At 39.3% G+C, this 17221-nt stretch overlaps 1 protein-coding gene across 4 annotated transcripts in view; it reads left to right on the forward strand.

Moving 5' to 3' along the window:
* Nucleotides 1-17221, forward strand: part of TXNRD1 (thioredoxin reductase 1) — an 86635-nt gene that overhangs the window by 52192 nt on the left and 17222 nt on the right. For all 4 annotated transcript variants that reach the window (XM_047865566.1, XM_047865568.1, XM_047865567.1 and 1 more), the window contains 6 exons: nt 311-536; nt 5216-5308; nt 6353-6429; nt 7733-7889; nt 14351-14458; nt 17068-17163. In XM_047865566.1, coding sequence (XP_047721522.1) covers nt 311-536; nt 5216-5308; nt 6353-6429; nt 7733-7889; nt 14351-14458; nt 17068-17163 — 757 coding nt within the window. The remainder of the gene's footprint in view (nt 1-310; nt 537-5215; nt 5309-6352; nt 6430-7732; nt 7890-14350; nt 14459-17067; nt 17164-17221) is intronic.

Below are 17221 nucleotides of genomic sequence, written 5' to 3' on the forward strand. Positions count from 1 at the left end.
GCAGGGGAGGGGCAGAGAGAGAGGGAGACACAGAATCTGAAACAGGCTCCAGGCTCTGAGCTGTCAGCACAGAGCCCGACACGGGGCTCGAACTCACGGACCATGAGATCATGACCTGAGCTGAAGTCGGACACTTAACCGACTGAACCACCCAGGCGCCCCGAATGTTTTTAGTTTTTAAAAGTGTATTCTTAAGAAAGCAAAAATATTTACATTGATTCAGTCATTACTCACATAGGAACATTTTCAATTTCTTTCTTTTCTTCCCCACCCCCCCACCTTTTTTTTTTTTTTTTTAATTTCTTTTCAGTGATGATCTTTTCTCCTTACCTTATTGCCCGGGTAAGACCCTGGTGGTTGGAGCATCGTACGTCGCCTTGGAATGTGCTGGATTTCTTGCTGGCATCGGTTTAGATGTCACTGTTATGGTACGATCCATTCTCCTGAGAGGATTTGACCAGGACATGGCCAACAAAATTGGCGAACATATGGAAGAACATGGTGTCAAGTTTATAAAACAGTTCATACCAATAAAAGTAAGTGGAGTTGCTGGTAGGTTTGTTGGTTTCATACTCCTGTTTAGGCAGGAGAGAGAGGGTTGGGGTAGGTGATGGAAGCGTTCCTTCTGGGGTCTAAACCATCGGGAGTGCTGCAGTTTCTCAGCTGTGATGTCGGTATATGAACTTGTACCCACTGCCACCTGGAGAGCTTTGTTCTTCTCTGCAGCTCAGTAATTTCTTTATTCTCATCTCACCCTTCTTACTTTTAGTTCTCTTCTGTTTAATGTTTCCCTTCATACATTCCTTCACTTTATAATCTTTGGTCTGTTATCCTTTGTTTCTTTGTACACACCAGTGATTGAAATAAGAGTTCAAGACTCGGCTGATTTTTAAATGCTCTTCATGAGAAATTTGTCCTTGTGTACCATGTAGTCAACAGATACACTGTATTATTCTGGCTTCTCTGAAAATGATTATCTAAATTTGTTACATGGGCTCCTTCCCCCCTCCCCCCCCCCTGCTTATTTAGTCTCCTTTTGAAAAGGTGGAAAAATATGCCAAGTTACATTGGGAACTTAGTTACTTGGGAACTAAGTTATTGGGAACTTAGTTATTGGGAACAAGTTAACTTAGGCCCTTTGGGTGACCATGTTAAGAATCGCTTCATGTTGATAAGAGTTCGAGCATTGGGATGAGAATGACCTACTTTCAATACTGTGCTACCATTTTCTTGCTATATGTCTTTGGGGAAATTATTGAACCTCTCTGAGCTTCAGTTTCTTCCATAAAATTAGGATAATAACAGCAGCTATCTCAGAGTTCTTGTGAAGATTGCGTTAGCTGACACTTAGGAAGTAATTAGAACAGTACCTGGCACAGAGTAAGTCTAATACTGTTGTGAGGGTGAAGCAGCACAGGTCCTGGAAGTTATCACTACTTGATTCCTGGAGGTGTCTTTTAGAGAGTAGAAGTACATGTGATACATTTGCCTTAGGGCTGTGGTTAGAAAACAGCTGTACATACAAGTTGTGCAATGGAAAAGTAACATCTGCTTCTATGATGTCTATTTTTAATTCCAACATGCAGGGCAACATGCAGTGTTACATTAGTTTCAGGTGTACAATACAGTGAATCAGCACTTTTACCCTTTACTCACTGCTCATGAGAAGTGTGTTTTTGTTTTGTTTTGAGAGAGAGAGAGAGAGAGAGTGAGCATGCAAGCAGGGGAGAGGGTCAGAGGGGGAAAGAGAGAATCTTAAGCAGGCCCCACACTCAGCATGGAACCCAGCTTGGGGCTCGATCCCTTGACCCTGGCATCATGACCTGAGCTGAAATCAAGAATTGGACTATTAATCGACTGAGCCACTTAAGTACTCTGAGAAGTGTGATCTTAATCCCCAACACCTATCTCACCCATCCCCCATCCACCTCCCCTCTGGTAACCATCTGTTGGTTTTCTGTAGTTAAGAGTCTGTTTCTTGGTTCATCTGTTTGTTTGTTTTTTAAATTTTTTTTTTAATGTTTATTTTTGAGAGAGAGAGAGAGAGAGAGACAGAGTGTGAGCAGGGCAGAGGCAGAGAGAGAGGGAAACACAGAATCTGAAGCAGGCTCTAGGCTCCGAGCTGTCAGCACAGAGCCTGATGTGGGGCTCAAACTCACAGACTGTGAGATCATGACCTGCGCCGAAGTTGGATGCTTAACCGACTGAGTTTAACCCAGGTGCCCCATGGTTCATCTGTTTTTGTTCTTTTGTTCATTTGTTTTGTTTCTTAAATTCCATATATGAGTGAAATCATGTGGTATTTGTCTTTCTCTGACTGGCTTATTTCGCTTAGCATCCGTGTTGTTGCAAGTAGCAAGATTTCATTCTTTTTTATGGCTGAGTAATCATTTTTTATATAAACCACATCTTTATTCATCTACCGATAGACACTTGGGTTGCTTCTGTAATTTGGCTATTGTAAATGATGCTGCGATAAACATAGGGGTGCGTATATCCTTTTGCATTAGTGTTTTTGTATTCTTTGGGTAAGTACCTGGTAGTGCAATTACTGCATCACATATGGTAGTTCTGTTTTTTTCTTTAGCTTTTTCTGTTGTTGTTGTTTTAAAGAGCGAGAGAAAGTGCAAACAGAGGAGGGGCAGAGAGAGAGAGAAAGGGAGAGAATCTTAAGCAGGCATCACTGGCAGCACAGAGCCCAAGGCAAGGCTTGGTCCCACCACCCTGTGACCATGACCTGAACTGAAATCAAGGGTCGGACGCTTAACTGACTGAGCCACCCAGGTGCCCCGGTAGTTCTGTTTTTAATTTTTTAAGTCTCCTCCAGAATGGCTGCACCAGTTTCTATTCCCGCCAGTAATGCATGAGGGTTCCTGTTTCCCTACATCCTTGCCAATGCGTGTTTATGTTTTTTGATTTTAGCCATTCTGATTCTGACAGGTGTAAGATGATGTCTGATTGTGGTTTTGATTTGCATTTCCCTGATGATGAGTGATGTTGACCATCTTTCCCTGTGTCTGTTGGCCACGTGGATGTCTTTGGAGAAATGTCTGTTCATGTTTTCTGTCCATTTTTTAATTGGATTTTTTTTTTTTTGGTATTGTATAAACTCTTTATTTTTTTAATAAGTTCAGTATATATTTTGGATACTAACCCTGTATTAGATATGTCATTTGCAGATATCTTCCCCCATTCAGTAGGTTGTCTTTTAGTCTTGTTGATTGTTTTCCTTTGCTGTCTGTGCAAAAGGTTTTTATTTTTTATTTATTTATTAAAAAAAATTTTTTTTAAACATTTATTCATTTTTGAGAGACAGAGTGTGAGTGGGGAAGGGGCAGAGAGAGGGGGAGACACAGAATCTGAAGCAGGCTCCAGGCTCTGAGCTGTCAACACAGAGCCCGACGCAGGGCTCGAACTCATGGACTGTGAGATCATGACCTGAGCTGAAGTCGGACGCTCAACCAACTGAGCCACCCAGGTGCCCCCAAAAGGTTTTTATTTTGATAAAGTCCCAATAGTTTATTTTCGTTTTTGTTTCCCTTGCTTTAGGAGACATATCTTAGAAAGATATTGCTGTGGCTGATGTCATAGAAAGTACTGCCTGTATTGTCTTCTAGGATTTTTATGGTTTCAGTTCTCTCATTTAGATCCTTAATCCATCTTGAGTTTATTTTTGTGTATAGTATAAGAAAGTGGTTCAGTTTCTTTTCTTTTCTTTTCTTTTCTTTTCTTTTTTTTTTTTTTTTTTTTTTTTGCACGTAGCTGTCCAGTTTTCCCAACATCATTTGTCGAAGGGACTTTTTCCCATTGCATATTCTTGCCTCCTTTGTTGAAGGTGAATTGACCATTCCTTTATAATGTCTTAACATTTGGAGAGTTGTGGGCCCTTTTGAGAATCTCATAGACTATCCCCTAGTGAAATAAACCTGTGTCTGTGCACATTAACATTTTACCTGGGTTACCAAGGTGTCTCTGATCTCCTTGGGTCACGGTGAACACATGCTGTGTTATTCAGTGACCTGATAGAAGCGGCCTTTGGCAGGGAGGAAGGCGAGAGCGCATTGTGTGATGTGCACAGAGATTGTGGGGAATAAAGTCGTTCTAAGTGCAGAAATTGTTGTAGACATAGAAAAAGCCTAACTGGAACACAAAAGTGAGTGAGGCAGGAAGGAATTAGAGGTGAGATGAGGCCCTTATCATTTTTAGGTAAATCTGAGCTAATGCAGGTAATCTGACTAATGCAGCTCTTCTCCAAAGATTAGATTATAGCTTAACTACGAAAGACATCTTCGGTATGTTCAGATGGGCTTAACTATGTAAGAAGGAAGGAATTTGAGAAGGAAATTTTTGCTACTTATTAATGGTGAAAGTAAAATGACCCTTGACCATTTTCCCATGCAGAGTGATTGCATTTAAAAGGTAGAGTAGAAATTGCAGGTGACTTTATGAGTTTCTCCCAGTAAATATTTTACAGGAACCCATGATTTGCTGCCAGTGCAGAGACCAAGGTTAACTGCAGGCTTGCAGAAGCCTCTAGGTGGTAAGGGTTTTCATTTGTTGCAACGCAGTCTGAAGGTTATTGTTGACATCCAGGAGTGGTGAGCTGGTATGTTTAATCTCATCTGGCATAGTGCACGTTCCGGGGCTTGCTTGTTCTTCCCTACATCTTGAACAACGGAGACCACCCCTCGTCCTTATAAACGTACCTCCTTGCTCACTATGCTTTTTAGAGCTTTCTGGCTGTTTACCTGTATCATGTTTGATCTACTCCAGTGTCTGTTCTTTGTTGACAAAGCTGAACGTCTGTAGCCAGAAGACAATCTCTGAATTTGAGCAGTAGTGGCTGTCCAGGGGATTAAGGGCTCTGGGTGAGTTAAGAGAGAGGAGCCTGGGAAAAGCGACGTCATTAGCTGTGTTTTAGGGATCGTAGTGTGCTGGCTTTTTCCTCTGGCTTTTTCCTTTCCCACTTTTTTCTCTTTGAATTTTATTCTGTTTGGGAACTATTGGAAAGAAAGCCCCTCTGGCAAACATTAAGCAGCAAGAAAAAGGGGGATAAAATAGAAAAATCTCTTACTGTCCTAATGATGTTATGGTGAGGGGGGTGGGACATGAAAGACCTCTCACGCCAGATTTTGTGTTTTCACTTTGGGTCAACCTGATAGGAGGGAGTTGATACAGGTCTTTATTGTGGAGTAAAACTTTGTTGCTTTTATAGGTTGAACAAATTGAAGCAGGGACACCAGGCCGACTCAGGGTGGTAGCCCAGTCCACCAGTGGTGGTGAAACCATTGAAGGAGAGTATAATACGGTAAGGAATGGACCCAGGTTAGCCCCTTATTAGAAAGCAAATAATGTGCTTATTGGATATTTGGATATTTGCTGGGTACATGTAATGGCTGCTTTCTATTTTCAAAACCTGATTATGTTCCTATTCTAAGACATCTATATTGCTTGTGATATTGTAATTTGTTTTGGGATAGGGATGGCTTCAAATTTTCTTCCATGTAACTTAAAAATATCATTTGTCAAATAGCTATAAAAAGACATCCTTTTTAAAAGAAGTAGAACTTCTCTGTCCTTCAAAATTTTATCTTCATAGCTCACTACTTTAAAAAAGAAAAACGAAACTTAAGGGGTGCCTGGGTGGCTCAGTCAGTTAAGCTTCCAGCTTCGGCTCAGGTCATGATCTCACCGTTGGTGAGTTCTAGCCCTGCATTGGGCTCTGTGTTGACAACTTAGAGCCTGCAGCCTGCTTCGGATTCTGTGTCTTCCTCTCTCTCTGCCCCTTCCCTGCTTGCACTCTGTCCCTCTCTCTCAAAAATAAACCTTTAGAAAAAAAAAAATCTTAAAAAAAAAAAAAACTTAGTTCAGTCATAGGCTATGTTGTCTTTGTCTGTGAACTTCACTAGATTTATAAAGGAATTGCTAACTTTTCTTCTTAATCAATGGATGAGGATTTCTGCTATATCCTGTTCAAGGGATTTTTGTTTGTTTTAATTTGCTTAAACTCTTGCATTTTTTTTAAGTTTATTTATTTTGAGAGAGAAAGAGTGTGGGGTGGGGGTGGGGCTCAAAGAGAGAGAATCCCAAGCAGGTTCCGCACTGTCCATTGATAGTGCAGAGCCCAGTTCAGGGCTCAGACCCACAAACTGAGATCGTGACCTGAGCTGGAACCAAGAGTCAGACACTTAACTGGTTGAGCCACCTGGGTGCCCCATAAACTCTTACGTTATTTTCTTAATGAAATATTTCTTTACAGGTCTGGAAAGTGAAATCAGAGTAGCTTAATGATTAAGTAACTTACGTGAAGTCTTTTTAATCATACTCACCTGGTATATTAATACTTTTTCAGGTATTGCTGGCAATAGGAAGAGACGCTTGCACAAGAAAACTTGGCTTAGAAACCGTGGGGGTAAAGATAAATGACAAGTAAGAAAACAATTTTATTGTGTCTTACTGAATATTATTTCAGTTGTTGATAATACTGATTAATAGTGGAGTTTTAGATTGTTACAGTTAGTTTTTATCATAGTTGGCGATTTCCCTTTTTAAGCCTAGAGATCTCTTCCTTCAGTGCCACTCACGTTGGTATTTTCTGTTTTATTTTGTTTCTTCCTTTTCAAAATCTAAGTGGAAGATAGGGCGGCTTGCAGTTTGTTTCTTTAATGTGCAGTGTATAGAATAAAAGAGTCTAACCCCCCAGTTAATTGCAGGCATGTACTTTGAGCTTTACTAAATAATACGTAGATCTGAACCATGTTGAGAGCTACTAAGTTTTAGGATGATGAGTGGTCACTGCATTTCTAGTGACAGCTACAAGTATGAAAAACTTGCAAGGGTTGAAGTTAAAATCCTTTGGCCTATAGCAGTAGAGGAGATAACTGAGACTCAGTGGTATCTGCTTATCTGCTGTCTGGGGTATTTCCCAATATCACCTTCCGTACAGCCAAGTAGAAACAAGTGCTGTGAATGGGAACTGCCTTGGAAGCTAAAAAATAAAGGTGGTTTGGTTTTGTTTTGTTTTTGTCCCTTCTAGGAATAACATCTATTCTGGAGAAGAGACTTCCTAATCTTAGTGTGAGGATTTTTGTTCTACTTATTTTTTAACTAGGGTAGACAGACAGAATTGTTGAGGTCACCAATAAGATTTAGCAGACCAAATATTGCACCAGCATAATAAACACGCTAGCCTATTTCCAGGGGGTCCAAAGCTTAGATTTTATATAATGGAAGCAGCTAACACTTATTCTGCACTTACTGTGAGCCGTGGACCGTTGTGCTGAATATTTTGTACCTATTTTCATTTAATCCTCACAGCCCCTTAAGGTAGTTGATGGCATCCCTTTTCTTCTTACAGTGTTCTCATTATTATTGTTCGCATTAATAGGGGGGAAAATAAAGCTCAGAGATATTAAATAGCCCTCCCAACATCATAGAGGTGACAACTAACAGACCTATAGTTTAGAATACACATATTCTTAACCATCTGTTGTAGTTTTCTCCCAGGTTTTCTTACAGTTTTCTTGTTCCAGAATTGTCTCTAAGCTTTTAAAATACTCATTTATTTTTATTTTATTTTATGTATGTAGGTATGTATGTATTTTTAAATAATACGTTAGAATGCTGCCCTTTGCTAGAGTCAGAATTTTGGCTTCTTTGGGAGAAAGGGGAATTTTTTTGTTCCACTTAATTAATAGGAGTAACTGATGGTTTTAACTGAATGAATTTTCAGGACTGGAAAAATACCTGTCACAGATGAAGAGCAGACCAACGTGCCTTATATCTATGCCATCGGCGATATATTGGAGGGGAAGCTCGAGCTCACCCCAGTAGCAATCCAGGCAGGGAGACTGCTGGCTCAGAGGCTCTATGCTGGCTCCAATATCAAGGTGAGCTTGTGGCTGACACCTGTTGATACTGGTTTTAGTAACACCACTAGTTCTCTAGGGGTAGCTGTGAAGTTTTCCAGGTCTTGCATAATTTAGTTCTCTTGCTGGTGGCATCCTACATGTGCTCTATTAACTGTATTCCAAACAAGACATCGTTAAGACTGCTGTGTCTTTGTGACTTTGTTATGAAAATTGTCATTCCTGGAATCACACTGGGAAAAAATGAGCTTGACTAATCAAGTTTCAGCACTATTGTTGTGTTCCATATTCTCATAATAGTTGGATTTTACCTTAATTTCATTGTTGCCAATTTCAGTATAATTTTCTAAATCTTTTTATGGCACCTATCTAGGCTATACAAGGATTTGGGGATCTAGGTGGTAATCATGTGCAGAGCTGCTTAGACCAGAATTCAGGCTTTATTACCCTGTCCTTTCTAAAAATATGTCTTCTGCTCTTGGAATGCTTAATGTGTTATATTAATGTTTTAAAGTGATTTTTTTAGTCATTGTAGGAAATTGAAACTCTTAAGTATGTTTCATGGGACTAGATGTCAAGGAAGGAATAAATATATTCTGATTATTTTTTTAAGCTTATTTTTTAGAGCAGTTGCACGTTCACAGCGAAATTGAGATGAAGATCCGAGATTTCCTGTGTTAGTCCCTGCCTTCATACATGCATGGCCTTCCTCATTACCAACATTCCCTCCCTAATTAATTTTTTGAAAGGATTCCAGGAGCATAGATTGTAAATAATTTAGTCGCTACCCATTTTTCTTGCACATAATCAGCATGGGTTGATTTATGTTGGTTTCGGGAACAGAAACCTGAAAGAATACAGCTTGTCAAATTTGTGACAAGCATTCCCAGTGCACCTGGGGTTAGTTTGCATAATCGTATAGTAAGACCTCATGTTTTGAAATGAACAGGATTGAAGCTAAAAAGAGTTTGAGTCCCAGATTGTCTGATCATCCAGGACGTATAGCATCTGGTTCCTATTACTGTTTGGGGTACATTTAACTGCTTCTTTGAGTGAGTCCTGTTTTGTGTTCATTGTTGCAGTTACTGACCAGTAAACTGAGAAAAGCGTATCTACAGATATAGCTTGAGATGCATTTGATTTGCTCTTGACCCTGTGTCTTTGTGTTTCCCTAAAGTGGAGATATTTTTATATACCAACAATAACCAAAGGGAGCACTTACAAAAATCTACTCCTAAATAAATTTGAAGTTAAAAGCACAAAACTCTTCAAAATCTTTCCTGAATGTTTGCACCCGCTTTGGGCATAGACAGCCTTCCATGTGTGGGTGTGGTGCTGTATTCTGTCCCCTGCTCGGTAGAGCAGGTGTTTTCTGAGAGGGCCAGAAGCTTTTATCAACGTCAGAATTTAATGTAAGTTAAAATTAAAAGACTCCTTTTTGTTTTTTTCTTTATCTGTAGTCTAATAATAAGACAGATGCTTGACCAAATAGGAAGATCAACAGGTGCTGCTCAGGTCTCTGAGTTTGAAATCTTATTGGTCTGTTCATCAGTGTAGTAAATAAAGTCAAAATGCCAGCAGATATCAAGGTTAAATGTATTGGGGGAAATCACATACTTTTTTTTAAGCAACTGCATAATTCCTTTAATTTCGCCCAATGTGTGTGAGAACATTAGCACATATCAGAGAGGTGAGGGAATCCATGCCTGCCTGTCTCCCGAAGAAGCAGCTGTCTATGGAAAAGTTTAGCTTAACATAAACACCTGGCTGAGTTTAATCCCTTGTGGGATTTTAAGAGAGCCCAGATTGAATTGTGGGTGTTCGTGCCTTCCTCCAAAATTGCTGTCATCTATTCCTCATCGCTTCCCAAGAGTGTTCAGAGGAAAGGAGACAGAGTGTGACGTTTGAGTACTTGAGACATGCCTGGTAATGTGCTAAGTGCTTTGTATGCATTGTCTCATTCAGCCTCAGGGCAGCTATGGAGATTGCTGACACAGTCCAGGGAGATTAGGTAACTGTGCAAAGTCACAAGGCTGGTAGGCAGCCAGAGCATAAATGGAAGTCTCCAGTACTGCTGTCATTTTTTTTTTTTTTACATTTGTTTATTTATTTAAAAAAAAAATTTTTTTTTATTTTTAACCTTTATTTATTTTTGAGACAGAGAGAGACAAAGCATGAACGGGGGAGGGTCGGAGAGAGGGAGACACAGAAGCTGAAACAGGCTCCAGGCTCTGAGCTGTCAGCACAGAGCCTGATGCGGGGCGCGAACTCACGGACTGCGAGATCATGACCTGAGCCGAAGTCGGACGCTTAACTGACTGAGCCACCCAGGCGCCCCTACATTTATTTATTTTTTGATAGAGACAGAGCATGAGTCGGGGGGGGGGGGGGAGCAGAGAGAGAGGGAGACACAGAATCCAAAGCAGGCTCCAGGCTCCAGGTTCCAGGTTCCAGGTTCCAGGCTCTGAACTGTCAGCACAGAGCCCGACACGGGGCTCAAACTCGTCAGCTGTGAGATCGTGACAACCTGAGCCAAAGTCGGACGCTTAACCAACTGAGCCACCCAGGCGCCCCTGTAGTACTGCTGTCTTACTCATGATGATTTATTGCCTAAGAAAGAAGATTTGGAAGGTATAGATTATAGAAGAATAGGGGATGGAATAGGAATGATGTTTCCTTACTTTTTTTTTTAAATTTATTTGTTTTGAGAGATACAGAGCACAAGCGGAGAAGGGGCAGAGAGAGAGGGAGAGAAGGAGAATCCCAAGTAGGCTTTGCGCTGTCAGCCCTGAGCCCGATGCAGGGCAACCCCACGAAGCTGGGAGACCGTGACCTGAGGCGAAACCAAAAGTTGGATGCTCGACCAACTGAGCCATCCAGGCACCCCAGCCTCCAGACTTTTAAAGGATCTACCAATTTGCAAACACCTCTGTAATGTGTAATTTTCCTAAATGAAGTGGAAAATACATCGGGAAAATTTAACTGAACCTTTTTAACACTTAATGATTAACATCATTTTCAAAACTTAAAAATATTTGCCACTAAATACTAAATATTCCATTCTTTAGGGAACATAAATGAAGGAATGAAAAAAAAGTTTTTATCATTTCAAAAACTGATAGAGAACAGACTGTAAAGTTGAGTCAGCCTGTGGATGATAGATATTCCACTAAGCCCTTTTTTTTTTTTTAAAAAAAAAAAAAGCCCACTGGTAAGATACATGTACAAACTTTAAAGCACAGTGTGATGGGCACTTCAGCAGAGTGAACCGTTGTTTTCTCTTGGATCTTTTTAGAATTGCTCTCAAACACTTGAAATTTATAAAGAGTAAACATTAGCATCTTTATTATTAAGGTGCTACTTTATTAGTTAACTCAGTTTTATAGTAAATATAAAATATTTTATGGTCACCTGGCTGACTCATTTGGTAGAGCATGCAACTCTTGATCTCAGAGTCATGAGTTCAAGCCCTGTGTTGGGTGTGGAGACTACTTAAAAGATATATATATATAATATTTTCTGTGGAAAATCTGGAGCAGCTACAGTACACATATCTTTAAAAGTTCATTAAATTGATGGTTGTGAAAACTGCCAAGTACGCTTTCCAGATAAAAGTGTTAGAAACGAGGATTACATTTTCCAGGCTAGGCCACAACGGTCATTTAAGTCGATTGGAAATTGCATTTTGGAACCTGGAAGAAACTGGTCTTTTTTTGTGAATGCAGATTTCCATCTGATACACCTTTTTCTGCCTAAAGAATTTCCTTTCACAGTTAGTGTGTGTCTGCTCCTGGTGAATTCCTTTTCTCCTCTTTGTTGTTGGTGGTGGTGGTTTTTGTTGTTGTTGGGGGGGGAGATATTTTTGCTGAATATTGAGTTCTAGACTTACTGTGTTTCTTTAAATATTTTAACAATTTGCCTACTATTTCTGGTTGCATAGATTCTGAACAGAAGTATGCTATCATTTTCATCTTTATTCTTCTTTAGATTTTTTTTTGTTATCAGTGATTTTTAGCAATTAACTGCTAAATTATTGTATGTCTTGGCATGCTTTTTCTTATATTTATTCTGCTTAAGATTTGTCAGGATTCTTGGATTTATCTGTTTGCCTTTGTCATCAGGTTATTTTTCCCCTCAGCCTCCAGCTAACGAATGTTGGTTCACTCAGTATTATCCTATGGGTCTCTGATGCTCTTTTTATGTTCTTTCCCCCCACCCCTTTCTGTGCATTATTTTCTTAGAGAGCCTGATCAAGCTCAAGTCTGCTGATTTCTCCACTTCTTAGGCTATTAATTCTGTATTGTGTAGTTTGCGCTTCAACTGGGGTTTTTCATCTCTACTAGTTTTATTTAAAATGTTTTCCTTTTCTCTCCTCAGGAAGTTCATGTTTTTCTCAGTTTTCTACATATTTATAGTAGCTCATTTAATGTCCTCTATTAATTCTGTCATCTATTTTTCGGTGTCTCTTTCTGTTCATTGATGTTTCTTGGTATTGGCTCACATGTTCTTGTTCCTTTGCATGTCTTGTTAATTTGGAAGGATGTGGACGTCATACGTTGGACAGTTTACATTGTTGGGTGCCAGGTTTTATTGAATTCCTTTATATGGTGTTCAATTTTGCTCTGGCAGCCTGTGAAGTTACATGGAATTAGTTTTATCCCTTTGTAACTTGCTTTTAAAAGCTTTTTTAGGGCCTGCCAATAACCACCTTTTATCTAGGGCTGATTGGTTCCACCACTAAACTGATGCCTTTTGGAGAACTCCACCCCATTCCTCTTACTTTATGAATTCTTTCTGCTTTGGCTTCAGGGAACCGAAACTATTTCCAGTCCCATAAGGCTCTGGGGGCCTGCTGCTTACTGCTGTCCCGTGGTTCTTTACTCACCCTTGAATCCCTCCTGTGACACATTTACAGATCAGTTCTCAGCCCAAATCTCTGCAGATGTCAAGAGTTCTTTTTGTGCAGCTCTGCCCTTGGGGGCTCCGCCCTGCAGCTTCCAGCCTCCGTAACTCGGAGATACCGCTGTGCTCTGTTTGGTTTCCCTCTTGTTGCACCCAGTCCTCAGGAAGTGCTCTGGGCAGTAAACTAGAGAAATCTCCAGGCTCGCCTCATTTGTTTCCCTTCTGTCAGGATCACAGTCCCGCACTGCCTGTCGTCCCGTGTCTGGAAGTGTTTGTCGCCTGCTGTTTGGTGGTCTAGTTGTTGACAGCAGAAAAGTAAATTGGTCCCTGGCATACCATTATGGCTGTACGTGGATGTCTGCCTTCACTTTTGTTTTATTTTTTTTAAGTTTATTTCTATTTGAGAAGGGTGGGGGGACAGAAGATCTGAAGCGGGCTCCTTGCTGATGGCAGAGAGCCTCATGCGGGGCTCAAACTCACGAACCCGAACCATGAGATTATGACCTGAGCCGAAATTGGACACTCAACTGACTGAGCCACCCAGGCGCCCCTACCTTTACTTTTGATTCAGAATTCCAAGGGTTTATGCTCTTTTTAGAGAAAAAGAATTATATTTATTGTTTCTAGAGGGAGACACATTTTAAAGATTTTTACACTAGTGTTTTAAAGAATGAGAATTGAGAATTGAATTTCCAATATTTTAAATGCAGAATGTTACTTATTAGGCTCACCTCTGTGTACAGATGTGACTGGTAGATTTTTACCCAATAGCATTTACAAACGTGTTTGGCACTTACATAATACCTTTTCCACAATTCACATCTGTATACTGAAGGCTCTGAGAAATCAGTAGTAGCGAAACCTGTTTGCTTGCTTAATCCAGCGCTTCACAGACTTGTTTGACTTCAGAACCCTTTAGTCACCTGCACTGTTAACATCATAAAATATGCTTTGGAAACACTGTCGCTAACTTTTTCTGTTTCTGTAGTCTTCATTCCCGCTTCAGTGGCTGCATAATGATACACTGAGAGTATGAACCACTTTCCTGTTTGCCCTTGGGATTTGCTAATCCCAAGAGACAGCCGCTGTTGAGTGCTGCAGAGTGCTCCATTAACGCATGTAGCTTTTTCTAGACAGTAAATTATTATTATAGGACATCTTTACCTTGGCACAAAGGTAAAGAATGTTTTTATGGCTCTTAATAGGCGTTACCTAATTGATTTCCCAAAAGAAGTCTATTAATTCCTGTCACCAAGATGAGACTCTTAGCGTCGGGTGCACTCGTATTGCTTTTGGCTGCTTGATAAAGGGAGAAGCAGTACGCCCTTGTTGACATCGGTTGGTTGACGGACGGAGCAGGCGTGACTGGTCTTGCCAGGGTTCACACCTTTCCTGAAATGATCACATGAGTTGATGGTTCTCAGCATAGTAGGTCTGATATTTGGGTTTCTGACTTCCCATACTTTTGGTAGAAATTTATTAGTCTGCTTTCCCCTCCTAAGTTTGAACCTTTTTTGCCATACATCCTTTTTTGGGTTACATTTTCTCCTGTTGTAACTCTTTTCTTCATTTTGAACCAGTGTGACTATGAAAATGTTCCGACAACTGTGTTCACTCCTTTGGAGTATGGTGCTTGTGGTCTTTCTGAGGAGAAGGCTGCGGAGAAATTTGGGGAAGAAAACATTGAGGTAAGTTACACCCTCCTCTGTTAAGCTACTACTACTTTTTATTCAAAATTAAAAGTAATTTCAAGCATACAGAAAGGGTGAAAAGTAGCACAAAGACCTACAATACAGACGTGTGCTGTCAACATTTTGCCCACTTATTTTATATAAACTTTTAGTATTCTTTCTTTATTTCTGTGTGTCTGTGTGTATTATTTTTTCCTCCACGTTTGGTAAGTAAGTTAAATGCCTTTTTACTCCTGAATTCTTCAGTGTGTCTGTTTCCCGTGAACAGGGTATTTTCTTAAGTAACCACTGTATAGTTACCCTTTTTAGGAAGGTTAAGATCTACCTTTCATTTTCCAATTCTGTCAGTTGACCCAGACTGACTACTTTTTTTTTTTTTAATTTATTTTTGAGAGAGAGAGCAGAGGAAGGGGCAGAGAGAGGGAGAGAGAGAATCCCAAGCAGGCCCCACATTCAGTGCAGGGGCCGATGTGGGGCTTGAACCCGTGAATTGTGAGGTCATGACCTGAGCCGAGACCAAGAGTTGGACACTTAACCGATTGAGCCGCCCAGGTGCCCTTCCTTCTGCTTTTTAAAACCACTTTAACTAGTTCTTTTTATTATTAAAACACTATTGCTGGAAATAGGAAAAATACAGGAAAATACAAAGAAGAAAACTAAAAATGAACTACATTTTTACCACTCTAATAACAATAGTTGGGTAGTTTTGTATCATTACCTTCTAGTAACTTTGCCACAGTCAAGGAACATGTGCAAGAAATACGCTATTTGTATGTATACAATGCTACCCAAAGGGATTGCTGCTTTAAGTCATTTAGGAAAAAAGCTACCAGTAAAACCTTCTAAAAGACCAGATTTGTAAATCAGAGTAAATTTTATGACATAAAAGTCTGTTTTTTTTTTTTTTTTAATTTTTTTTTTTTAACGTTTATTTATTTTTGAGACAGAGAGAGACAGAGCATGAACAGGGGAGGGGCAGAGAGAGAGGGAGATACAGAATCGGAAACAGGCTCCAGGCTCTGAGCCATCAGCCCAGAGCCTGACACGGGGCTTGAACTCACGGACTGTGAGATCATGACCTGAGCTGAAGTCGGACACTTAACCGACCGAGCCACCCAGACGCCCCTTAAAAGTCTGTTTTAAATCTCTTAAATCTATTTCTTATTATATGCATCAGTAGTAATATCTTGATCTAATCAGTATCACGTTAGTAACATCTGATTGTAAAAATAGTATATCCTCATAGGAAGTTTGAAAAATTAGGAAAATATAAAGAAATTTTAATTCAAGAAGAGATCATTGCTATTAATATTTTGGCATATTTTCTTCTAGTTTTTCAAAATATTTATGTGTTTATATAGTGTATATATACGTGTGCATGTATAATTGTAGGTACATGTGTCTTAATTTTTTTTTGAAGTGTGATTAAGTTATGTGCATTTAATGTTAGGTCATGAGCATTTTCCTCTAAAAACAGCATTTTAAAAAATGACTTCTGCATTTTTGGATGCTATACAATAATTTAAGCCATACTTTTATTACATTGTTTCTACTTTTTCACTATTACAAATAGAATGATGAACGTCTTCATAATTCATTGTCCATTTCTCTAGATTATTTTCTGAGGATAGATTTCTATTGAAAGGTACTTAAAATTTGAGGTTCTTAATGTATATTTCATATTTCTTGACAGGCTTTGGCTTTCATTTTATTAGAATTTGCGTTTTTCATTATAAAAGTAATACATTTCAGTTGAAATTTTGAAAATGGAAATAGCAAACAGTTACCCATAGACTAATGTCTGTAACACAGAAGTTGCTAGCAATTTGGGGTAATTTCTTTAATTATCTTTTCCCTGCATAATTGGTGTGATACTATGACACTATATTCAGTTTTGTAACCCACATTAAAAAAAAAAAATTCACATTGCATTGCAACCTTGAAGAACACTATAATAGTTACATAATCAGTTAAGTTTTTAAGAGGTAGCCAACCATATATATTTTGAATTGAGGGTAGCAGCTGGAGGAGGAAAACAAATCCCTATAGTCACCCAGACTTAAGTTTATGGAACATCAATAAAAATATCTGCATCCCTCCACCTTCTCATCTTCCTCCCTCTCTTCTTCTCTCCTTCCTTTGGTGAATAATGCCAAAGGAGGAAATGTCTTTGGAAGCATTAAGCAAGGAGCTAGGTAATTGCTCTAATTGTTCCTGGCACCTTGCTTGTTTCTTGCCCAAAGTTGTCATTTCTATACAAGATAGTGTTGGGGTTTTTTTTCCTTTTCCTTTTTTTTTTTTTTTGATGGAAGACAGCAAGTAATTACCTGGCTTCTTTCTCTCATTTGTCTGCTCTTTGTTGTTATTATTACTTAAGGTTTATTCTTCTCAGGTTGAGATGTAATTAAGGGATGAGCTTATAGCAAAGAGGCTTAACCACAAGTTTAACGTCATTTACCTTCTACCAAATTCCTGTTTATTCCATGAATTTTATTCTTTAATGAAAGTAAGTATCAAAGAGCCTCCAGTGTTTTCAAACCACACCTGGTGTTTGACAAACATGTTTCTTACGGTAATGGGTCTCAATTGTGTTTGTATCTTTTTAGGTTTACCATAGTTACTTTTGGCCATTGGAATGGACGATTCCATCAAGAGATAACAACAAGTGTTATGCAAAAATAATCTGTAATATCAAAGACAATGTAAGTGAAATCCTCATTTAATCCTTTCTCCAGTAATTTCATTTTGTTTTTACTATGT

Source organism: Prionailurus viverrinus, chromosome B4, assembly GCF_022837055.1.
Source record: "Prionailurus viverrinus isolate Anna chromosome B4, UM_Priviv_1.0, whole genome shotgun sequence".
Classification (NCBI taxonomy): Eukaryota; Metazoa; Chordata; class Mammalia; order Carnivora; family Felidae; genus Prionailurus; species Prionailurus viverrinus.